This window comes from Jaculus jaculus, chromosome 19, assembly GCF_020740685.1.
Source record: "Jaculus jaculus isolate mJacJac1 chromosome 19, mJacJac1.mat.Y.cur, whole genome shotgun sequence".
Classification (NCBI taxonomy): Eukaryota; Metazoa; Chordata; class Mammalia; order Rodentia; family Dipodidae; genus Jaculus; species Jaculus jaculus.
In genome coordinates, this window is record NC_059120.1 from 38996895 (window position 1) to 39023030 (window position 26136).

General features: G+C 40.0%; 1 protein-coding gene across 3 annotated transcripts in view; it reads right to left on the reverse strand.

The window, feature by feature from the left end:
• Positions 1-26136, reverse strand: part of Magi3 (membrane associated guanylate kinase, WW and PDZ domain containing 3) — a 261567-nt gene that overhangs the window by 13229 nt on the left and 222202 nt on the right. For 2 of the 3 annotated variants that reach the window (XM_004667556.2, XM_004667558.2), the window contains exons 10-17: positions 24550-25155; positions 23340-23371; positions 20695-20851; positions 17567-17658; positions 14844-15036; positions 10964-11152; positions 4237-4422; positions 456-558 (exon numbers count right to left, since the gene is read on the reverse strand). In XM_004667556.2, the coding sequence (XP_004667613.2) occupies positions 456-558; positions 4237-4422; positions 10964-11152; positions 14844-15036; positions 17567-17658; positions 20695-20851; positions 23340-23371; positions 24550-25155 (1558 nt within the window). The remainder of the gene's footprint in view (positions 1-455; positions 559-4236; positions 4423-10963; positions 11153-14843; positions 15037-17566; positions 17659-20694; positions 20852-23339; positions 23372-24549; positions 25156-26136) is intronic. The other variant, XM_045137897.1, reaches the window with a different exon arrangement.

Genomic DNA, 26136 nt, shown 5'->3' on the forward strand with positions numbered 1-26136 from the left:
ACAGAACGGAGGCAGAGGCAGATAAACTGATCTTGTTATAGTATGAAATGGCTCTCCAATAGCCCCAGAGCCTGGAAGTATACTGTTATTTCTAGAACTCTAGTTTTTGTTTTGTGACTGATGTTTTCAACGAAAGAGTATGTACAAACACTACCCATTGTGCTCAGGCAGTCTAAGAAGACAGCAATCCACAAAGGGCTGGGACCTCCCTGCCAAAATAAGGAAGACCCAGAGAAACAGCCAGATGCTGTTGTCAGACTGCTTATGATGCACCTGGGATGGGGGCGAGGAAGCAGGTGATAGTATGGAGGGAAGCATGGGGAAGAGGTGTGAAGACGAAATACATGGTAAGTCTCACTTTGATAGATGGCTTCTGCTTATTGTATGAGGGTGAGGTACGAGCAAGCAGGAAATGAGGAAAGAAACAAACCAAAACTTGAGAAGAACAGCCTCACCTGTCCCCAAGTATGTGGTTGGCCTGTGACTGTCCCATGGGCCTGTGTTGCAGTGCTGGGCTTTGCCTGGCTGAGTTTGTTCCTGATGGTGGACCATGATGCTCTGTTCAAATGAGAAGACAACAGAAATAAGAATCTGTACACGAGAGGCTGGAGAAATGCATTGGCTCAGTGGTTAAAGGTGCTTGCTTGTAAAGCCTCATGGCCTTGGTTCAGGTCCCCAGGACCCACCTAAATCCAGACGCACCAAGTGTGCAGGTGTATGGAGTTCATTTGCATTGGCAAGAGGTCCTGGCGGTGTGCCCATACACTTTATCTTTCTCTCTCTCATAAATAAGAGTATTTAAAAAGAATATGTACATGAAAACATTAAGGCCAAATGGATCTGCGAGAGCAAAACAACAGCCAATGGTTAACTGTTTTGCCAACTTTGGTGCTTTTATTGAACTGCACTGTTGTCAGCTCTGTGGAACTGGAACATGAGCATCTTTCCTCTGTTGCTTTTGAGTAATGTTTACATTTCAAGAAAGCAGAAGCCATTTCTTACCTGCCCACGCTCACCCCTGACTTGGTTTTCCCTAACACGGAAATTAGCAATGCACACATTCAACCATATTTCTCTAAAGGAATTGGTTTGCTGGGTTGGCGGAGTGCACTCCTCTCAGCTGCTAAGCTTTCCTAGATGGCAGGGATCGCTCTCAGGAGTGCTGCAGCAGAGGCTACTTTGCAAAGCACACCCACATCTTTGAATCTGCATTTTAGTAAAGGAGAAGTTTTTCTGCCTGACACTGAGTACTAAAGATTGTAAAGCCATCCCAAGTGTTGAAAAATGTTTATAAAGTATCTGCTGCTCCTGTTTTCTAAGAGCACAAATAGTAACATCTGTGTCCCTATCATTCCCAGTTACTCTGGAGCCTTCCCATTCCTTGAGGGCAGGCTGCAAAGCCAACCATGGAACTGCTGTGTTCACAGCTAGATCACTGCCACAGGGATGCCAGTCAAAAGGGAATCTTGGGCTGGAGAGATGGCTATGTGGCTAAGGCACTTGCCTATAAAGCCTAAGGACCTGGGTTTGATTCCCCAGATCCCACATAAGCCAGATGCACAAGATGGTGCATGGGTTTGGAGTTTGTTTGCAATGGCTAGAGGCCCTGGTCCACCCGTTCTCTTTCTCTCTATCTGCCCCTCTCTCTCAAATAAATAAATAAATAAAATACTTTAAAATAGGGAATCTTAAGACTGTCAGACCTGCATTTTTAAAAAATTTTTTATTTATTTATTTATTTGAGAGCGACAGACACAGAGAGAAAGACAGATAGAGGGAGAGAGAGAGAATGGGCGCGCCAGGGCTTCCAGCCTCTGCAAACGAACTCCAGACGTGTGCGCCCCCTTGTGCATCTGGCTAACGTGGGACCTGGAGAACCGAGCCTCGAACCGGGGTCCTTAGGCTTCACAGGCAAGCATTTAACTGCTAAGCCATCTCTCCAGCCCCAGACCTGCATTTTTAAAGCTGAAACTTTTGAACATTTCACCCAAATATCACAGCAAAGGACATTTAAAATACCAACATCAGGGCTGGAGAGATGGCTTAGCAGTTATAGGGTGTTTGGCTGTGAAGCCTATGAACCCATGTTTGATTTTCCAGTACCCATGTAAGCCAGATATACATGGTGGCACATGCGTCTTAAGTTAGTATGCAGTGGCTAGAGTCCCTGGTGTATGCACTCATTCTTTCATTCATTCTCTCTCTCAAATAAATAAAAATATTTAAGAAAATAAAAAAGGGCTAGAGTGATGGCTTAGCGGTTAAAGTGTTTGCCTGCAAAGCCAAAGGACCCAGGTTCAGCTCTCCAGATCCCACAGAAACCAGATACACAATCTGACACAAATGCACAAGGTTGCATGTGTGCACAAGATGGTGCACATGCTGACTTCAGTGGCTGAGGCCCCAGCACGCCAATTCTCTCCTCTCATTAAAAAAAAGCACAGTCTTGAAGGTGAAAGTGGCAGAAAGACACAAAAATGGTGTATGGTCAAGACCTAGGCTTTGAGCAATCACAAGACTTCTTGGCTGTTGGACTTGCATTTTTACCATAGATTTCAACAATGTGCACCAATCTGAAGTCATGGTGCCAACCTTTGGGGCCAGACTTTATGCAGGAGGTCACATTCCTCTTTAAGGTCAAGAACTCCGGGTGGAAGATGAGGTAGAGTAGGTTATTAACCTTTTGGGACTGGTCTGGAAATCTGATAGTGCATAAATTTTCCTGATTGGGACAACATATTACAAGATGGCCTTCACACTGGTTTTCTTGCCACCAATCTGATTTTACCACTGTTTCTGGGACTCTGGTTCCAATGCAAGGATGAAAACAGATCAATTGCCTTGCTTAAAGACTGATGGTGACTCTTTGTCAAGTGTCAAGACAGGACACAAATTTGTCACTTGGCCACTCTTTGTCTTCCTGCTTTACCTCCTATTCAAAACGTCCCCACCTTTGTACTATCTTTCTTCCCTGGCTCTTTTCACAATTCTGAAATCTGGATGAATATCCCTGCTAGAGTATGAATTCTTGGTTATAGGAATCATAACTCTTATCTTTTTTTTGTTTGTAAACATTTTATTTATTTGAGACAGAGACAGAGACAGACACAAAGACAGTGAGTATGGGTATACCAGGGCCTCCTGTCACTGCAAACGAACTCTAGAAGCATGCATCACTTTGTGCATCTGGCTTTACATGGGTGATGAGGAATGGAACTGAAGTGTCTGGTTTTGCAAGCAAGTGCCTTGAACCATTGAGCCATCTCTCCAGCCCCACTCTTATCTTTATATTACTGTAGCAATGGAAAATTCCTGTCAATCCTTCCACTTTTACTTACTGGGTATGTCAATTTCAAGTTACCTGTCTAAACTTGAGAGGCCATAATAGAGTTGAAATATCTTCATGTCATTATAAATTCAAGATTACTATGTGGAGAATGGAAACTGATGGGAAAGTTCTATCTATCAGTAAAGCGACTGGAAGATACGTCATTATATGAGTCCACCGCACATAAGCTCACATCACTCGTGAGTGAAGTCATCACAGCAGGACACTGTTAGCATGGAAAAGAAGCCCTTCATAATTCCACTTTTTTTCTCATTAGTTTTCAAAGTCAGGACAAATGAGATGAGCATTACACAGTGTTTACTTAGTAATTCATAAGCAAAGAGCACGGGCTGATTCAAAATGCTTCCTAATTAAGACATTCTTAGCCATTAAAAGGCAGTTTGAAAGCAAGGCAAGACACTAGTCCCGGGTTGCCAGTGTGAGTTTTATGCCCTATTTACAAGCCAATTCCCCAGCCCTGTTCATACAGTAGCTGCCCAAAACAAAAGCTCTTCCCCTAAGAAGGGCACACCATGGCTTGGGCCTGACATAAAAGGCTTGATATCAACAGCAACTTCCCCCGAACTATTTAAAGGCTCTTTTCTCACTCAATCTGAGGCCTAAGACATTAATGTAGGAAAAGAAGATCTGGAAAGTGTTACCATTTCTCACTCATGGCTGTTCACTCTCCAGCACATAAATGAAGAGCTACCACTCACTAGCTGGATTATTTTTCTTGAGCGGCTAACAACTTTATAATAAACTGTCTTTTATGATCGATAAATGGAAAAGGGCAAGTTCGAGGCTGCAGGGCTTATGAATGGTTCTGTCTCGGCCGTGGTTCTGGAGAAGCCGCAAGCTCTGAGCATCACGTCAGCTGGAGGGAGGCAGGTCTGCTGCTTCCTTACCTTCCTCAGCGAGGACCGTCAGCGTGACAGTGACTCCAGCGTCTTTGATCAGCTGAACAATATTATCATGGGACAGTTCAACAATGGACTGCCCATTTACTGCAGAGATGTGATCTCCGACTTTCAGCTTTCCACAGCGATCAGCTGGACTTCCTTCTATGACTCGGCCAATTTTATGTGGAATAACTATGGAAAAGAACCCCCAAGTTTTTCAGTTACTATCTGCTAGTGTTGCACTTACCACTGTCGTCATTATTTAAAAGTTACACAATAGCATCGACAATGAAAACGCTTTAACATATACCAATAAAGCAACGCACATCATTATCCTGTCCAAATGCAATTTCCAAACAACCCGCACTCTGGTCACAGGCAAATCTTAGTGCTTTCTACTCACCAGAGACTTGCTGTATTTGTTTTTTGACACTGATTTTATTGACCTAAAGAACTGGGTGAGGGCTGTTTTTGTCCCTGGGCCCCAAACAGCCAAAGAGTATCAACCAGATCTGAGGTGAAAGGCACAGGTAATGAAAGAGGCCAGGAATGTACTCAGGTAAAGGCCGAGGAAGGAGGGATGCAGGTGCAAGAGTGAGAATCTCAGAAAGGCTGAAGGGGAAGGACTCCCCAAAGCACATGACAATGGCGGGCTGTCCTCTGAAGAGAACCAGGAGGGGGTGGGGCTCTGCTGCTGGAGTTAGAGGGCTCCTGGAAGAGCACAGTAAAGCACTGTACCTTTCAAGGTATCCAGAGTCACCAGGTTGGCTGGAGTTGGCCCAGAGAAGCCTTTGATTTTTCTTCAACACAAGAAACTGGCCAGAGACCATAAAGGACTATCATCAACCTGTCAACGACTAGTTCCTCCAGCTTCTGGCTCAGGATACCAACAGGCTCCTCCTAGCTTTTGCTCCTAGGGCTGTGCTTTGGGAAGTCTGCCTCTTATCAAGTGTGGTGGTTTGGATGTAAATGTCCCCAATTCCTCAGTCATTTTTTTTTCCTTCAAAATATTTTTATTTGGGGCAGGGAAAATGGCTTAGCAGTTAAGGCACTTGTCTGCAAAGCCAAAGGATGTAGATTCAATTCCCCAGGACCCACGTAAGCCACATGCACAAGGAGGCACATGCATCTGGGGTTCGTTTTCAGCGGCTGGAGGCCCGGGCATGCACATTCTATCGCTGCTTCTCTCAAATCAACAAAAATTTTTTAAAAATTGTTTGTTTATTTATTTCCAGAAAGAGATAGATATCATAAACAACAGCTAGCTAGACAGCTAGTTAGATGGATGGATGAATAGATAATGGGCATGTCAGGGCCTCTCGCCACTGCAAACAAACCCCAGATGCATGTGTCACTGTGTATCAAGCTTTACATGGGTGCTGGAGCATTGAACCACTGAGCCATCGCCCCAGCCCCACCTCAGGTGCTTTTGATTAAATTTCCTACTTAGTTCCCAGCTGGTGGAACATTTGAGAGGTGGACCCTAGCCAGAGGAGGTGTGTTTCTGGGGATGAATTTTAGGATTGGTCAGTCTAGCCTACTGTGTGTTCAGAGGCAGCGTATGCTGGCTGCTTTCTCTCTGCTGCTGTGGAGGTATGAAGTAATTCAGCTGGCTCTCTCATCATGAAGCTTCCTCTGGACACTGGAAGCCTGAAATAAATGCTTTCCTCTCCTAAGTTGTTTTTGGTCAGTTGTTTTGTCCCAGCCACTAGAAGGTAACCAGAATATCAAGCTTTCACGTGCAGCTCTGGCTGTTGAAATGGCCCCCACCCATACCTCAATCCCCCTTTTTCATTTTCTTACATTGTGTTCCCACTTTTCTTAGCAAGGACCACTGATTTCCCCGACACTGATAAATGTCATGGATCTCACACCGGACTACTCAGTGTTGGCCATCAGGGCTGTATTTAGCTACTAAACTATCAGCTATTGTAAAATCAGACTCTGGCTCTACTAAAAGAACAGCTGTTCTCACAAGCAGCCTCTTAAACAAATGCAAGTCAAACGCAGGTTTAGGACTTGGTAATTATTGAACAGTAGCCAGGTACAATGGCATGAATGACTGATCACTAAAATGAATCATACTTCTACACAAAAATTAATTTGTGTCCTTAAGCTGCAAGATTAAACATTTAAATTAAGACTATTTGACTTATGGGTAAAATTCACCGCTGAATGCACAAAGCCGTGACTAACACACAGACCTGGTGCAGGCTCTGTCCCACCAAGTGATGAGGAGCCTCTCTAGCCTAGGAAGGTTGCGTGCGTATACAGCACAACACAAGTTCCTACACAAGCAGTACATCTTGCCACACACAATGCTGCCCAGGGTTAATAAGAGGCATTTGCATCAGGAAACAATTCTACATTCTCTGAGAGCTTCCTACTTAGCCCAGTAAATTGACCAGACACTTGGGCTCTTGCTAACTACTGACTGATATAATAGGAATAATTAATGTTTTGAGATGACACTGTGAATTATGTTTAATTACCTTAGTAAAACATTCCTTACTAGTAGCATTTCTGAGTCACATCTTAGGAGTATATTAGGAACATCTTAAAAGACCATCATTTGGACTGTAAAGGTTATTCTTGGCCACAATTTACATCCCTGGTGAAAGTATCTTGGCTAGGATTATACAATGGGAAATTTTATCTTAAAATGGAGGAAAACAATGTTGAAAACAAGCTCCCTTTTGCACTGAATGAAATTAAGCTTTTCTGAGTCCATTTTCCTTGCAAACAGAGTAATTAGAAAATGTCATTGCAGTACGGACTGTGTCCCATCCCAGGCATCCTCAGCTGATTCACTAATCATACAACAGGTGGCATAGCAGAAACAGGTGGCAAATCCTATGGTGGCCCTGTGATGAGCTTCTAAATCAACACCTACTTCTTAGAAAACATTTACTAATACAGTGCTCATTCTAAATCCCCTAAGAAGAAATCACTCAGCTCCTTATTACAGGGAAAGGTTTGTTCAGACTTAGGAAAGCATCAAACAGAAACAGTCTTTGAAGTCTCAGTGGTCCTCCCTCTCATGTGAGCAATGTGGCAGGAACCATTGGTGGGTGCGTGGTATGCAACTTCCCGAGGAGCCTGGGCAAGGGAAAGTGGAAGTGGTCAGGTTATTACTATTTTGACAACAGACCACCAGAAAGGTCATTTCTGAACATTTTGAGTGGACTGGGCAGAGTACATACAGCCTGAGTCCTGCCTTGCTTTTGTTCCTATACACTATGTGTGTCTAGTCTTTTGACTTTGCAACATAATGTTGTTAACTACAAGTGTGCTGGTTCCATTTACAGCTATCCTGGGAGGCATTCAGCTCATAGGCTGTGAGCTGGAAATGCCTACTATATAGTCTATGAGAATCTTCCAAAGGCCACCATAGCCATACCCACCTTCATTCATCCATGGCCTCAATCTGTCTCTCAGCCTGGCTTGTCTACCTGTTAAGGTCATGAGGTCATAAACATTTTTGTCTCAGTAAAAGAAAGGGCAGTAACTGGAAATGTCCCCTTCTCAAAAAAAAAAAAAAAAAAAAAAAAAAAAGGTCTTTTGCAGCCAGAACTGAAAAGCATATAATAAGAGCTCTGAAGTACTGACAAAGTGAAAATGAGCCGCATCCTCTTCAGTTGAAGCAGAGGCCTCTTCTCAGCACTGCGCATGCAGCACTGAGGCTTGCTGGGAAGACACTGACCTGGACCTCCTGATCTTTGACAAAGTCTATGGAGGGATCTCAGAATTTCAAAGAAGGTACCAGAAATGTTTTTGCAACATATGTCATTGTGAGACATATTTACTTCAAAGAAAAAAGTAACCTATGTTGAGCAGGGCTCTGAGATGAGGCCCATTACACATGGAAGTATGGGGCAGATGGCCTTCCTGTCACACTTCCTCTATTACTGAGTCTGCAGCAATTGCTCAGCCTCCAGGAGCTAACCCCTTCATCTCCACTTGCCAGAGAGAGGACTCTAGATAGAGAGGAAGGCTCCAGGTCACCCAATTTCTGAGATTATTATCTAGCAGTGAAGTGCAATTACCAATTCTAGTTTTCCAATATGAAAAAATAACTTCAAGTGCTTTATATAAAATCATCAACCACCTGAACTTAATTTACCATCCAGGTTGATAACTAATGGGCTGCAAGCACTCATTTCCTGCCACATTGTAGCTTTTGCCTCAATTTTATATTTCAGTTGGGCTTTCCCTATCATATTACTAAGAACTGATCATTTTTTATAATTTCTGTAATAGAGAAGGTGGCATGTGCTGGTACATGCAAGAAGTCACAGCAACTCAGAGGCTGAGGCTGCAGGATTATTAACAGCCTGGGCAACACAAGCAGATATGATCTCAAAAACTAAATAAACAAGTGCAATTTCCCCCGGCCCCAAAATGGCTTATTTCCTATAAGCCTCACTCTTGGTGAGACAAGGAGTAACCTGCCCATGATTACTTAGGCTGCTAGTCCAACACTTACAGGTGTGAAGCCAAGTTTTCTTGATTGCAAAACCCAACACAAACTGACACTATCCTATTCAGAGATCAGATATCTATACACATGAAACCATTAAAGTAGCTGTTTAAGTAAATAAATGTAAAAATATTTTAAAGATTTAAATATAAAAAGATTAAAAAAAAGTTTTGAGCATAAATAACCCAGGCTCTGAGCTTACCTGTACTGTTTAACTGTATGGTAAACACTGTACCTCTCCTGGACTGTTTGGTAGTGGTGGAAAGGGAGCATTTTTGTTGCTGTTGTTTGTTTGTTTTTGAGGTGGGGTCTCACTCTAGCCCAGGCTGACCTGGAATTCACTATGTGAATTCATGGCGATCCTACCACCTCTGCCTCTGGAATGCTGGGATTAAAGGCATACACCACCACACCCAGGTTAAGGGAGCATTTTTGATACAAAAGGAGTTAGCAGGCTGAAGAGATGGCTTAGCAGTTAAAGCGTTTGCCTGTGAAGCCTAAGGACCCCGGTTCGAGGCTCGATTCCCCAGGACCCACGTTAGCCAGATGTACAAGGGGGCATATGCGTCTGGAATTTGTCTGCAGTGGCTGGAGGCCCTGGCACGCCCATTCTCTCTCTCCTTCTCTACCTTCCTCTTCCTCTCTCTGTTTGTCACTCTCAAATAAATATATAAAAATGAACAACAACAAAAAAGTAGTTAGCATCTATCACAATAATAATCTTTCACTATTTTTTTTTTTTGCTAATCTGAGTGCCTGTGATTACCATGGGATATTAGAATGACAATATGATTATCCTTAGTAGTTTATTTGTTTTTTAAAAGTTTGATTTCCAGTGCTACAAGAAAACTACCTAAAAACTGCTTCTGACATAGGCCACATAATCATCTTCATAGCATCAGTGACAGTTCCAGTTCCAAGTGTTACCATAGCAACTGCTTTTGAAAAATGGAAACTAGTATCAGTGAGCAGTGATCTTGTACTACAGCAACAATTCATCCATGTCACAGAATGTTTCTTTCTTTCTACACTTGTTTTAATTTTAGGAAGATTTTTTTGCAAATTGGTTTAGCTTAAAACACTTTATTGAAAGTGTTTTCTTTTTTTTTTTTTTTTAACTAAGGTTTAAGTGATCACCTAAACTACAAGTATCTCACTAGCCAAGATATAATCAAGTCTACTAGCAATGTAAGGGCATATTCTTATGTGGTTAGGGATTTTTATTATTTAGATTCAGAAAAATTAAAGTTATCAGATAAGCATAATACATAAGGATCAATATGCTTATCACCTGCAACTGGATTCAAGTAGATTTAATAATTATAGTTAGATTATTATTTCTTAGAAACATTGAGACAAACATTTAGTTTGCTGAATCATAACAGACCTGGACTTACTAGATGTGCTTCTCCTTCACATAACAGGAAAGCATTCTATCGCTGAGCTACACCCTCAGCAGGCTTCTCCTTTGTGTATGCAATCATTCACCTCAGATGCAAAATTCTCTTAACATTAATTTAGAATTGTAGATACACCTTCAAAAGTTTTAACAAAATCTTTACTGTCTTGAAAATTGTTTTACTTTTCAATAAAAGATATAAAAAGTAGAAATGTCTTTTATTCAATAAAATTACTTTATACCCAGAATATAACAATTATTAAACAACATGAAATAAACTGGGCACGGTGGCGCATGCCTTTAATCCCAACACTCGGGAGGGAGGCAGGGGTAGGAGGACTGCTATGAGTTCAAGGTCACCCTGAGAGTACATAGTGAATTCCAGGCTGGCCTGGGCTAGAGTGAGACCCTACTTCAAAAAAACAAAAACAAAAACAAAAAAAATAATAAAATAATAAAATAAATAATATGAAATACCTAAGACATAACTGGATCAAGATTTTATATTAAGCAGCTGGGCATGATGACACATGCCTTTAATCCCAGCCCTTGGGAGGCAGAGGTAGAATTGCTGTGAGTTTGAGGCCACCCTGAGAATACACAGTGAATTCCAGGTCAGCCTGGGCTAGAGTGAGACCCTACTTTGAAAAACAAAAAACCTCCAAAACAACAAGACCTAAAATTTAAGAATTATTATTTTTTAAATCCAGCTTTGTAGCTTTCCCTAAATCTTTGAGCCAGGTCCCAGGTGAACTTAATGAGATAATGTATACGTAGTTCTGAATTCACTTCAAGAATTCCAATGGGATTCTCAGGACTTGTGGAAAGAGGCAACAGGATACTGTAGTCCTTACCTCCTGGAGGTGGCTTGGTTTTAGAGGTGAGGATAACAAAACCAAATCCTTCATTTTCTTTTCGCTGTAGGACAACATCATAAGCCTCCTGGGGAGCAGGCCTGGCTGGGAGCTCTGCTCGGCTCAGGCGGGGAGATCCACTCTGTGCTGACATGAACGCTTGCGAGCCGTCATCCTCAGGTTGTTTCTCTACAGTAAACATCATCAGTTTTCATATTTCTACAAAACTCATGATTTCTGCTAAGTGAGTGTTTTAGTGCTAAATCAAGATAAGTTTTTGTTTCTAGTAACATAAAGGATAGAATAGCTGCTGGGGAGATAGCTCAACAAGTAAGAGGGCTTGCTGTACAAGCATGAGGACCTAAATTCAATCTTCAGCACCCACATTAAAAAGACTCGGGGGGAAGGGTGCTGGGGAAATGGCTTAGCAGTTAAGGCATTTGCCTGTGAAGCCTAAAGACCACAGTTCAATTCCCCAGGACCCATGTAAGCCAGATCCACAAGGTGGCGCATATGTCTAGAGTTCGTTTGTAATGGTTGGAAGCCCTGGCGTGCCTATTCTCGTTCTCTCTGCCTCTTCCTCTCTCTCTCTCTCAAATAAATAAAGAAATCAAATATTTTTTTTAAAAAGACAGGGGCACTGGAAAGATGACCTCGCAGTTAAAGTGCTTGTCTGTGAAACCTAAGGACCCACATTTGACTCCCCAGTACCCATGTAAACCAGATGCACTCATCTGGAGTTCATTTGCAGTGGCTGGAGGCCCTGGTGCACCCATTCTTTCTCTCTCAAGTAAATATATAAATATATAAAATTTTTTAAAACTATTTTTTTAAATATTTATTTATTTATTTGAGAGAGACAGACACAGAGAGAAAGACAGATAGAGGGAGAGAGAGAGAATGGGCGCGCCAGGGCTTCCAGCCTCTGCAAACGAACTCCAGACGCGTGCGCCCCCTTGTGCATCTGGCTAACGTGGGACCTGGGGAACCGAGCCTCGAACCGGGGTCCGAAGGCTTCACAGGCAAGCGCTTAACCGCTAAGCCATCTCTCCAGCCCCCTATAAAATTTTTTAAAAAGAATAGAAAGTAGTGTGTCACATGAACTGCCCTCCTGTACCCATGAACCTTGGCTATAATCTGAGTGTCAATGTAGGCAGCATCCACTGACTTCCTAAATACTTCTTAGGAAACCCATTTGACTTTCTAAATACTTAGAGTAGTATGCTTTAGGTAAAATACATATGAATAATGTTACCTCACTTAAAAAAAGCTCTTTAAAGCTTCCATGAGATTTGAAAGTGAAAAAAATATCATATTCTTGAAATTTAGTTTTGTCAAGGTTAGAAAATTTTAGCAAAAGTAAATAATGAAGAATGATACAGTCAACTTTCTTTTAAAATCAACGTTGAGTATAATTTAATTCAGTGACTGACATCCATTGATGCCTGGGAGGGGGAAACTCCTAGAACACTGCCTCATTCTAACCATCTGTCATCTGCACATGATTTTTTATTAGCATATGTTAATTACAAATAATGAATTTATGACATTTTTACATACACACATAATGTATTCTATCATATTCTCCCTTTTTACCTTCTCTTGTCCCCCTCTTACCCCTGCTGATCTCCTTCTTCTTCCCAACCTGTCCCTCTGCTACTTTCAGGTCTTTTGGTTGTGGTTACTAAGCCAGTGAGCTCCCTCAGGGCTGCTTACAGGAGCGTGGTGAGGGCTTGTTTACTGGAGGACAGGCAACTTCCAGTGGCTGCAGAGCTGAAGAAAATGTTTGCCCCTCCCCCATCAACCATTAACTGTGTATAAATCCTCAGACAGAGATGGGGCCCTGTGAGGTCCTTCCCCTCACATGATGCACAGAAATTTTATTACAGAGGTTTTTTTTTTTTTTTTGCAATTGAAGTCTCTTGGTTGATGAGGTCAAATCAGGGGTTGGGGCACATAACAAGCTGTGCATCTGAACAGCAGATTCTCCTGGACATGAACTTGCATGGAATCCCCCAGAAATAGACAGTTAACCTAAACCTTCTTTCCTCCACTATTCAAGGATGCGCCAGACTTTGAGAATGATATATAAGCTTTACTTTTTTTAAGGTTTATTTTGTGGGATAATTTGGTAAGACATTGTTAGAATCCCCAAATATTGCCATTTGTACAAGATACCTCCATAAGGTCTCTTTTTAGATTTAAATTAACTTTATTTTAAGTAAGAATATGTTTAAGAATATCAGCAGAATTTCACCAATATCATTGATTCATCAACATTATTGAAAAAATATAGGTGGCGAGATTTATTTTTGCACATTGGAATGGGTTAGCTAAATAAATAAATCCAGTAAGACCAAATCACTGTGAAAGAAGTTCACGATGTTTCCCTGGGGGCTCTTCCTGCATGTTCTGACTGCAGCACAGCCCCCGGGACGCAACACCGCACTGACATTTACGTACATCTACAAATGCCTTGTTAGTTACAAAGAGAGGCAAAAGGTTTTGTATGCTCAATCATTTTAAGAGTGAGGTCAAGGGTTTGGAGTACAGCTCACGGACAGGACATGTGCTTAGCATGTTGTGGTCATGCGTTGTCACCAGTTAACAAACATTGATGTCTACTATGCCAGCAGATACTTGTCAGCACTGGGCTACAGGAGATAGGTGAACAGGTCAATATCTTTCTGAGTCTTAATTTCTTGTGCAACCAAGCCTTCTCTTTTGTGCATGTATGTAAGTGCTGTGTGTATGGGGTCATGTGTGGGGCAGGTGTATATGGAGGTCAGAGGTTAATGCTGAGTGTTGTTTTCAATCATGCTCCACCTTATTTTTTTAATATTTTATTATTTATTTCTTTATTTGACAGAGAAAGAGGGAGAGAGAATGAGAGAACAGGTGCGCCAGGGCCTCCAGCCATTGCAAACAAACTCCAGAAATATGCGCCCCCTTGTGCATCTGGCTAACATGGGTCCTGGGGAATCAAATCTGAGTCCTTTGGCCTTGCAGGCAAATGCCTTAACTGCTAAGCCATCCCTCCAGCCCACCACCTTATTTTTTGAGACTGAGTCTCTCACTGAACTTGGAGCTCATCAATATGACTAGATAACCAGCTAGCCAGCCCCAGAGACTCTCCTGACTCTGCTTCTCCAGCGCTGTAAATACAGGCATGTGCTGCAATGCCTGGCTTTTATGTGGATATGGAGGTTCTGACTCAGGATCTCATGTTGTATGGCACTTTCCAAATTGAGCCATCCAATCCCAAGTTTTTTTTTTAAAGCAAGAATTCAACTATAAAAATCCCATTTAATATCTACAAAGGTATTAATAATTAAGACAGGTTATATGCTAGTATCAGGGTTTAGACCATGGACTCTACAATCAAACTCTTAAGGTTAATACTGGTCCTACTATTTGTCAGCTATGTATCAGAACTTTTTTGTAAGTCACTATATAACTGGGTTATTTATATCACAGAGCTGTGAGAAAGAAATAATCCATGCACTGGAGACATGATAAGCACCAATACATGCTACATTATTTTATTATACCAAAGCTTTCTAAGGAGAACCATTCTACTTTCCTTGAATATTTGTGATTTCATCATGATTCAGATTTCTCATATTGTATTCAGGTTGTGGGCTACCTTGGTATGAATAAAAATTTAAACTGATATTCCCTTTGTTAATACATATGGATAGATTTTATGAATATACTAACATAATTAAATATAGAAGTCCCAAATATACTTCTATAGACTATTTCTGGATCCTTTGGATTTTAAAAAGCTTTACACATGGATTCTAGATCATCCTAAATGGAATACATGTACACATGCAGAAACTGGACTCTTAACTTTCAGAAGAGGAAGTTCACATACCTCCATAGAAGATCTTTCTCCTGACGGTTAATAACACATGGCCATTTCGGGCAGCAGTAGTCATTAGGTCCAAGACTTGCTTGTGTGATTTTCCTTTTACAGGAATTCCATCAATGCACATCAGCTCATCAGCAGCACGGAGCCGACCATCCTTCTCAGCTGCTCCCAAAGGAATAATGGCTCCAATATATATCTGGTAAGATAGCAATGTACAGGTTGGGTCTATACAGTGTACTAAGATTAGCTGAATAGTTAAGGACTATGCAAACCAATGGATTTCTGAAATTAATCTACAAAAAGTCACATTTCAGAAAAGTGTTACCTTAGAAAGTACTCATTCTCAAAAAAGGGGTATTTCAAATAAGTTATATAACCCTACACCCTCAGGGCTGAGTACAAAGAAGAAAATTCAGTTGTTTAAGTACTTAAAAAGCACCACCAGGCTGGGCAGATTGCTCAGTGGTTAAGGTGCTTGCCTACAAAGCCTAATGACCTTACATAAAGCCAGATGCACAAAGTAGCACATGCATCTGGAATTCGTTTGCAGCAGCCCATGGCCCTGGCAAACCCATCTCTCTGTCTCTCTTCTCTCTCTGCTTGCAAATAAATAATTTTTTTAAAAAAAAACATCACCACAATCTCCAATAAAACATAACAAAATATACTTAGAAAATGTAATTCTATGGAGGAGATAATACCATCAGGAAAGATTTGTTCACAGCAGCCAGTATTATTCCCAAGATTCTCCTATCACATACAGCCAACACTACACATTCAGGATACATAACTGAGAAATAGTTCTTATCTCTAAACTTCAAAGGCAACAAGGTGGCCTGAGGTTCATTTGCATCTATGGGACAGACCTGTTTTGTTCTTCTCATGAGCAACTGAAGTCCGTAATTGTAGGTTTCTTTCAGAGCTGGTAAAAGCTGACACTTAGGAGAAGAAACAGGTTGCTCCCAAGTCATTAAAAAAAAAAAAAATCCCTAAAAGGTCTTAGGGAACTCCATAAATATCAACAAAATAGGAAGCAATTAAAAATTACATATACCATCAAAATGAAATATCTGGTGTAAGTCCTATATACAACAGTGAGCTGTAAACTTTATGTCTCCAATGATCACTGAAGTGTAACCCACATGACCTAATTAGGACACATTTATATGATATAAATCAAATGTTCTATTTAGAAGCTGAAAGAAGTGTATTGTTTTTAAAGATTATTGTTCTTTACCTAGCTTCCATGCATAACAATGTAGGCTTTAAAAATATTAATGCATGAAAATTTAAATATATTTTTAAGTTGTACAGAACACATTACTTCATTGGCATTCAAATCCAAGGGTAACTGCCGGGCGTGGTGGCGCACGCCTTTAATCCCAGCACTCGGGAGGCAGAGGTAGGAGGATCGCCGTGAGTTCAAGGCCACCCTGAGACTACAGAGTTAATTCCAGGTCAGCCTGGACCAGAGTGAGACCCTACCTCGAAAAACCAAAAAAAAAAAAAAAAAAAAAAAAATCCAAGGGTAAGATATGAAAACAAAATTTACTCTATTTGTTCTCTCAGCTAACTTTATGTTACAGATTCTTGCATAAACAAAATTCTGGACTTCAAATGTTTTACACATATAGCCCTTATGCTTTCTAAAGAGAAGTATTATTTTATATTTCTCTAGTGTCATAGCTAACAGACACAACAGAAGGCCAAGTGTTGAGCTTGGAAATGCCAACACACTCATAGGAGCAGGTAGAAAAGGTAGTATACACAGACCCATGCCAACCATCTACAGAGCTTTGAAAAGGTACACTGATTGAAATAAAGTGAAGATTGGATTCTAGAGTTCTTAGAGAAAGAAATTATCTTAGACTCTAAAAAAGGTAAAGCTAAATAAGCAGTTACAGGAAGTTTTTATTTATTCATTTATTCACTTATTTATTTATTTTTGGTACTTGGGATGGAACCAAGGGCCTGCCTCATGCATGCAAGGTACCTACTACAAGCCCCAGATCTGAATAAGCTTCTTAAAATTTATATAAAATAGTAAATAAATTAATTACTATCCAATTTCTGTCTGACATATTTAGTTTTTAACTATGTTTTCAAGCTGAAACTACACCATGTTAACTTAACAGACTATGATGTACATGGAAATACAGTTCTTTTTAAAAAATTGTTTTGTTGTTGTTCATTTTTATTTATTTATTTGAGAGTGACAGAGAGAGAGAGAGAGACAGAGAGACAGAGAGAGAGACATACACAGAGAGCGAGAGAGAGAATGGGCACGCCAGGGCTTCCAGCCATGGAAATGCAGTTCTTTATATTAATAAAACTATTAAGTAAAAAACAAACAGTAAACATTAATACCTGAATTAAGCCCTCGGAACCCATATAAAATGCTGGGTAATGAAGTGCAACTGTAATCCCACCACTGGGGAAGCAGACAAAGTATCCTGGGACTCGCCGGCCAGCCAATCTAGCCTACTTGGCAAGCTCTAGGCCAACTGAGACTCTGTCTCAAAAAAAAAAAAAAAAAATGTGGATGGCATACCTGAGGAATGCCAAGGCTGTCCTCTGGCATTCACATGCATGCACTCCCATGTGCATGTGTACCACCCCCTCCCCCTGCACACACAAAAAAGAAAATAAAACAAGCAACATCATTTTCCACCAAACTGTCATTCCAAATTTAATGGAGGTAGCCATATTCCACATTTTGCACTTACAGACTGGTCAGGTCCATCTCCTCCCAGCACCCTGAAGCCAAACCCTGATTCCTGTTTCCGAAGAAAAACATCCAAATCTTTGGTGTTTGGTGCTAAGGAAAACAAGAAAATATACAATAAATATTTTTATTTATTTAAAAGGATTAAAACAAAATGTTCAATGTCTAGTAGAACAACATTATAGAACAATTCAATGAACTAAAATCTTAGAATTTTATATGTGAAAATTTACACAAGTGCATAATATCCACAAAAGAAAATTCAATGATAAATTTGTGTTTTGAATGCTAAACAAAACCGTATCAAGATTGATTAGGAATACTTACCCCACTTCCATCCTCTCAGTATTATACTGTCACTAACTTCTAATGTTGTCCAATCAATATTATAACATTAAGTTCATATTATCCAATTTGAGTTTGATATTTGATAGGTGCAAATGATCTAAGTTAACATTTGAGCAAGGTACTTTAAATCCTAGGAAAAGAGAGCCCATAAAATGCCTTATTTCTACTCTTAAGTGAATACCTTTGTCTAAGAAAAGTATTTCACATGAATTACTTAGCCTAGTTTTGTAAAATGTTAGTATTTTAAAAGAAAGTAATAGCTAACACTTCTTGATTCCATTTTCTTTTCCTTTTCCTTTCTTCCCTTTCTTTCTTTCCTTCCTTCTTTCTTTCTTTTTTGAGGTAGGGTATCACTCTACCCAGGCTGACCTGGAATTTACTATGTAGTCTCAGGCTAGCTACAAACTCACAGTGATTCTCCTTTGACTACATTTTCTAAGTGGGGAAACTAAGGGTCTAAATAAATTGCCTAGTATAATAAACTGACTAGCACAGTGGAGAATTAAACCTAGCCTGGTTTCCAGGTGCCAGGTTTCCCCCACATAATACTATTCCCAAGGGGCAGCATGCATTTATCAGAATATTAAGTCAGAGCTGGAGAGATGGCTTAATGGTTAAGGTGCTTGCCTGCAAAGCCAAAGGACCTTGGTTTGATTCCCCAGGACCCACGTAAGCCAGATGCACAAGGTGGCGCATGTGTCTGGACTTCGTTTGTAGTGGCTAGAGGCCTTGGTGTGCCCATTCTCTCTCTCTACCTCCCTATTTCTGAATCTCTCTCTCTTAAATTAATAAATAAAAATATATAGAAATTTTAAAAAAGAATATTAAGTCAGGAAAATCTATTTCATGACTAAGGTTTTGTCTCTGGGAAAAGCATTAGTTCTCATTCTCTCTCTCTCTCTATATATATATATATATATATGAATATATATATATATATATATATATATATATATATATACATATATATATGAATACTTACTAGAAAGAAAAAAGAGAGAAAATGACAGGAGAGTATATTATCTGAAATATGTGGTATGTGGTAATTTCCTGATAATATTCTTTGGAAGTAATCCGTGTCTCTCTCTCTCTTTATTGGGGGGTGTGGGGGGGGGTTCAAGGAAGGGTCTTGCTCCAGCCCAGGATAATCTGGAATTCACTATGTAGTCTCAGGCTAGCCTTGAACTCATGGAAATCCTCCTACTTCTGCCTTCCAAGTGCTGGGACTCAAGTCATGTGCCACCTCACTTGGGGAAATCTCTGTTAATAAATATGTTTTTTTGAAGGGGGTGTTAAACTCTTGCTCTAGCCCAGGCTGACCTAGAATTCACTCTGTAGTCTCAGGCTGGCCTCAAACTCATAGCAATCCTCCTACATCTGCTTCCTGGGATTAAAGGCATGCACACCATACCCAACTTAAATATTTCTTACTAGAATCATGGAAGTTTATAGAGGCTAGGGATGTATGGTTCAGTGGTAGAACATGCACTTAGTATAAGCAAGGAGCAGGCCATGGATTCAATTGCCAGCAAAAAAACAAAAACAACCCAAAACTAAAATATCAAACATAAAACATGAAACAAAAAAAAATGACAAGTCATGAATCAAAACCATTTGTTTTATGGTGAGGCTCAAAGACACTGCAGAATTTAATGAAAATATTAAGACAATATTATACTGTGAATGGGATGCCTGAAGAAAGGGATTTTACGTAGTTATTTTTGCTCTGCTATTTGTATACCTGGTTAGCTTTCTACTTTTCTGAATATAGCCTGGAGATATTAAGATAAAGATTAGCAACTTATTAAGTAAATAGGAAAAAATTATATAGTATCTCTGCTTGTGTATTTCTTTTTCAATGTATATATAGAAATAAAAAATAGAAATTTGACTTTTAAAAAACAAGTTAATTAAAAAAATTATACTTACTTAAACTTGCAATTTTACTTTTGAAAACAGTTATCATTAGTAAATAAACTAGTATAAAAATGCAATTCTGCCTTGTACACTTTCTCTTCTCACAGCTAGACTCCTCTATGGAGTACACTCTAGTTTCCTCCTCTAACTGTAAACCACTCTGACCTATCCTCCATGCTCTTTCCAGAAAGCCAAATCCTATTTTCCTCACAGCTAGAAGTACTTTGTGGTTCTCTATCTTTTGTACAACAACTCCAGCTCTCACTTTGGCCATGCACAGTCTGTCCTGGCCTTCCTCCTCTGGTTTGCCCTGCCAGTTACAGCCACAGCCACAGCCACAGCCACAATGGACTACCTATAGAACCCAGACCATGCAAGGCCAATGTACACATGACACTCCTTTTGTTTTTTCCTTTTATCCTCCTTATAAACACCTCTTCGTCCTGGAGGACGTGTTCCAAGTTTGCTTTCTGTATGAAACATTATCTGACACTTTCCACTATTTATAACCATGTTAGCCATTTCCTACTCTGTCTCCCAATTTATGCAGGTTATCTTTTTATCCCTGTTGCTGGTAGGCTATGTATACTTATGACATATTTGTCTCCTTTATCTAGATTTAACAATACTTCTGGGTACAGGTACTATGTGACCAAATACTTAATGATATCTGGTAGACAGGTTGCAGTCAATTCAGTTTTGAAAAAAAAATACTGAATACACATGGAAGAAGCCAGAGTCATATGGAAATAGGAATGAGGGAATAAATTCTCAATACGCTTTGGAAAGATAGGAAGGTTCCAGTTTTAAAATAATACAATTTATCTTGTTGCATGTTCCTCTGAATATTCCACAACTACTTACGTTTATCTTCATATAAAGTCTTAGATTTCAGGTATACTTCCGAAGGATCCAGTTTTGGGGATCCTGACCTGATTATGCTGGGTGGAAAAGGCATAGGCTGGGGAATAGGTTCATTTATGGTCTCCAAACTTCCTGAATTTTCCTTTTTATCTGTTCTCTGAAATAGAAAATGGCCTTACTTAGTACTTTAAAAATAAAATGAATAGCTATTTCATAAAGCTGTGGTGTGAACTGAAAATGCCAACTGAGTGCAGTGTACAGGTGGCAGTCACAGCTGCAGCTGACTGGTAGCCATTTATACAGTACATGTGGTTAAAACAAATTCAACTTACATTATTAAGAACATTTACGGGGCTAGAGGGACAGCTTAACGGTTAAGGCGTTTGCCTGCAAAGCCAAAGGACCCATGTTCAATTCTCCAGGACCCACGTTAGCCAGATGTACAATGGGGTGCATGCATTTGGAGTTCGCCCATTCTCTCTCTCTCTCTCCCTCCCTCTCTCCCTCCTTCCCTGTCAAATAAATAAAAAATAGTTTTTTAAAGGAAACATTTATGATGATGTTGTCTCAAGGGTCTAAGTCTTATGCTTAAGCAACCTTGCTCTTCTCTACTGACTTTGAGATGAAGAGAAATAGAAACACTTCTATATACAGCAAGAGGGAGACTCAGAGAGGTTTTTTTTTGAGGGAGAGAAAAGAGTCTCACTTTTGTCCAGGCTGAACTAAAACTCATTCTATAGCCTAGGCTGGCTTTGAACTATTAATATCCTCCTACCACAGTCTCCTGAGTACTAGAATTAAAGGTGTGTGCCACTAAGCCAAATTTCTTCCCAAAGTTCTTGACAAGCCCACCTCTCACCAATTGAACTCAGTGAAGATGTTTAAGATGACATATTCCAGGCCTAGGAAGAAGATGGCTGAATGGTGAAAGGTGCTTGCTTCCAAAGCCTGCTGGCCTGGGCTTCAATTCCCCTAGACACTCAGACATTCAATTACAGTAGCAAGAGACCCTGGTGCACCCACTCAAATAAATATTTTTTTTTAAAAGGTAACATATTCCAAGAAAATGAGATGCAAATGTACTTTGTTATAAAGCTGATACAGTAAAATCTCTGCTGGCTGATGTAAAGACAAGATAGGAAAATGCCCATGTGAGGCAATCAGGCAGGGAAATATATATATGTATATATATGTGTGTGTGTGTGTGTGTGTGTGTGTGTGTGTGCATATTTTGGTATTTTTGGATAGAACTTTCCCAAGATAGTCACATTAAATGACTTAATAACATATTTAAACATGAAATTCAATAAAGAGCTAAAAATAAGAATATTGAGACCAGTTTGTTCTCCTGAATTTTTATTGAGTGGGAGATTTACAGGTGTCTATAGTAGTGAGCAGTGAATCAATTCCAAGGGCAGCAGCTTATGAGGAAATACTGGGATTGAGTCACCCCAAAGTATGCCATACAGGGGCCCTTTACTCACCTAGAGTCAAGATGAAGCAAGGAGAGAATAGCTTCTTCCCCTTCCCCCACCCCACATGTTCCAGGATTCTGTCAGCACAGCTAAGTCCCCAGAGCCTCACCTACATAGCATTGGGCCACAAGGACATCTACTATGAAACAGACATGGCTACACATGAACTAAAATGACTGCTAGAGGAAGCAGATAAGTGCAGAAAACAGTATAATTATAACTGACTGGACAAAAGCATTTCTGTTCACATTGGACCTGGTGGTACAGTCTACAAGGAGAGCAGGTGATGGGTGTTCCTTCTCCTTTGATGCATAGCCAATGTGCAGACTGGGTGGGTTGGAAGGAATTAACCGACATCATATCAGGTGGTTTTTCCTTAATATTCTATGATTTATTGTTATGGGAGACAATCTTTCAATTTTGAGTTCAAAAGGCTCCAAATCAAGTAAACTGTAACTATGTTAGGATTGCAAATATAATTCGTCTTTATATCTGTAAAGTAGTCACAAATTTGCACCTCCTACAATTTGTTCCACAACAGCAGCATTGATGCAACCATTTTAAAGCCTGTTTTCTCTACCCAGGTGCTTCAACAGGGTACACAATTATTCACAAGAATGACAAAGATGACATAGATTTATGTTTGATGGCCCACCACTTTGATAAAACAAGCAAATTAAACTCAGAAGGTCAGTTACTTTACAAAGTTTTACTCACTCCTAAATGTGTTTAGACATTTAGACATTAGTCATCTAAATCCATGTGTTTACAGTCACCCTCATCGTTATGCTAAGCTACTGTCTTTTCTTTGGGTATTAACAAGAAGATGGAAGAGTTTACCATCAGTCCAAACATTTAGCTGTTTCTTTCCTTGCTCCAAACCAACCAACCAAATGGGATCTTTACGTAGGTTCTTCAGTGTAGACACATTTTACTACTTGTAAGATTGGATTACTTGTAGTTTGGGCCTCAAATGTGCCTCCAGTTAACTAGGCTGGCACATCCTTCACATGGGAGTTTTTCTACCAAGCCCTTGATGTTTCTGGGCAATATGCCTCCTGATATCTTCTAGCCATCACTGCAGCAGGGAGTTGCTCTGGGGGGGGAGAGGGAGGGGGGCAAGACACCCACTCAGTGTGTGAAGAAAGAAAGGGCTACAGTAGTACTTACCATTTTAGCAGTTTTAGTTGGTGAAGGAGGACCTTGAAAAAAAATGAGACAAATTTTAAACACAGAGGCAGCATACTTAGATCATAAATACTGATAATGTTTATGAAAAAACTAATGAAAACGTTCAGTAGGCTAGCAAATTCCTTATTCAGTACTCTTATGTGTCATTTATTATATTATATGCTATCTCATTTAGTTTTATGATTGTGAGGCTTAACTGCTATCACTATAATAGATAAGGTAACTAAGACTCCTCTCTACACCACAGAACCAGTAAATGGAAAAACAGGAAACTGACATCAAATAGGAAAAAATCTCTCCAATGAAGACTGAGATTTTTACCTGTCTTTGAGCATGCTGTATCATACCACTTATAGAAGAAACCAAAATTAATCAAAGAATGGAAAAAATAAGGAAACAGTTACAAAAGATGTTAAAATGGTCATGTGCCTTAAAAATAAAAATGAAATGCCAGAATGAGAAAAGAAGAGAGAAAGGATAAATTTCATTATTTAAAATACTAGTCATTCATTGGTATGGATTTGAGAAAGCCTATTAAAGTACAACTTATTGGTTAGTTCTTGGAGCTGGATTTTTAATGTCTGGGAGAAGCTCATGTCTGCTGATGACCTTGAAAACTAAAAATTTCATTTCTCTCACAGAAGCACTGGGGTAGAGAGGGTAATTAACATTCACAGGAGATCCTAGAACCTAAAATAAAAGCTTTCTGAGCACCAGCTATCATGACTGCCTTTACAAGACAGGTTAACACACTACCTGATGTTTTACTCATGTGCAGAGATAGATGTCAACAATTTCAAACCAGTGGTGTGGTGCAGTGGTCCTGATGAAATACCACTGGCTAAAAAGCATCAATTTCTATTATTGTCATAAACAGAGAAAACGAAATTAAGAGAGTAGAATTCATTTGAAGTAGCACTGTACTATGACTCTCTCTAATGAAAATCATAAATCAGATTTTAAAAAGAATACATTGGGAAAGGAATCATATTCATAATGAACATGAGTTCCACCACTAATAATTAACACAGCTGAAAAAGATACTGCTCATAAATAGACACAAGCAGGAAGAACTTTAAGAGAAATGCACACTGACTGCCAGTGCGGGGAGAAGATACTCTGCCTACAAGCGAGAACCATGAATGGACAGAAGTCTGGGCATGAAGATTGTCCTCGTGCTGTTACTCACCTCCTCTCAAGATAAGCAGCGGTACATCTGCACCTACTGGGAACTGCTTTAGCACTTCTACCACCTGGAGATGTGTTAAATTTTGTACATTTTGATGGTAAATTTCCTTGATGATATCCCCTTTCTGAAGGCCTTGACACCACTGGCTATCTAATATCATTTTCACCTTCTGTCCAGTAGGGCTGTCAGCAATTGCAAATCCAAAGCCTTTGGGGCCCTTAATCAAAGGGATAGTCACTAGTTCAGGCTGGGAGCTGCCTGATGATGCCATGGATGCTCTCTGCTCATTTGGATCTGATGGACCATTGAGACGATCACTGGCCAAGATGTGTCCCGATTTTCCATTCTGGTCCAGAACCATTGCTCCTGGCTTAAAATCCTGAGTATTCATGCACGCATCTCCCTTTGTTAATGACTGTCCATTGATGACAGGGGTAGCAGCAACAATGTCCACAACAGGATCTTCACTATCATCAGGAAGTGGATAACCACGACATAAAGTGAGGTTTACATACTGATTGACAGGTACCAACTGAAACATCTGGACAACATCTGCATGGGTGTGACCAAGGACACAGTTGCCATTGATGTCTACAATAACATCACCTGATAAAATAGGATCATATTAAAATATTAAAACAACCAAATGAGTTAATTTTTTTGTTGGCAGAAAGGCAAAAATAAAATTAGCAACTGAATTTAAATTCTGGAAATCCCTAACTACTTACTAGCTACTGAAAAGATAAGATTTCCAACATATATTTGTTTCTTGTGACTTCTCTCAACAAAGTACATATAAAAGTCTAAAAGCTTAATTGTTTTAGTAGCAGAATTTAGAAAAAGCCCTGCAAGTTTGATTGCCATTGCTTGCATACTCTAAACCATTCTTAAGTAGCTATAGAAAATTCAACTACAATTTACAATGTAGAAAAGAGAACATAACTCCACTGGCTACTTGTACAAGCAGGGTATCCTTTTTTTTTTTTTTTTTTTTTTTAAAGAATCCACTGATTAGGGATGAGGGGACTGCTCAGTGGTTAAGAGCACTTGTTGCTTAAGTAAAAGGTCTCTTGGGATAGAGACCACCTAGTTCAACTTCCTAGAACCCATGTAAAAAGCTGGACATGACCATGCACTGGGAGTGGGCTTGGGGGCAGACCAGATAACTGCTGGGACTCTCTGACAGACAGCAGCTCTGGGTTGAGGGAGAGACCCCCATCTCAAGGAAAGAAATATGCATATGAGTGGTAAGAGAAGGACACCTGACATTTTACTCTGACTTCCACTTTGCAAGCATCTGCACATACGTGTGTGCACTACTTCACATGCATGACACACACCACACTACACACAAAGGAAAAATGTCCACTGCTAAGAAAGTACTTATAAATCCAGAGAAATGTCCAATAAAGATTACAGTGATGGTAACTCACTAGTCTACTTCATCTCAGGATCCTTTCTGTGAAGATTTTGGATGTTTTAAAATTTTTATTTATGTATTTTCGAGTGACAGACACAGAGAGAGAAAGAATCAATTAGAGAGAGAGAGAGAGAGAATGGGCACGTTAGGGCCTCTAGCCACTGCAA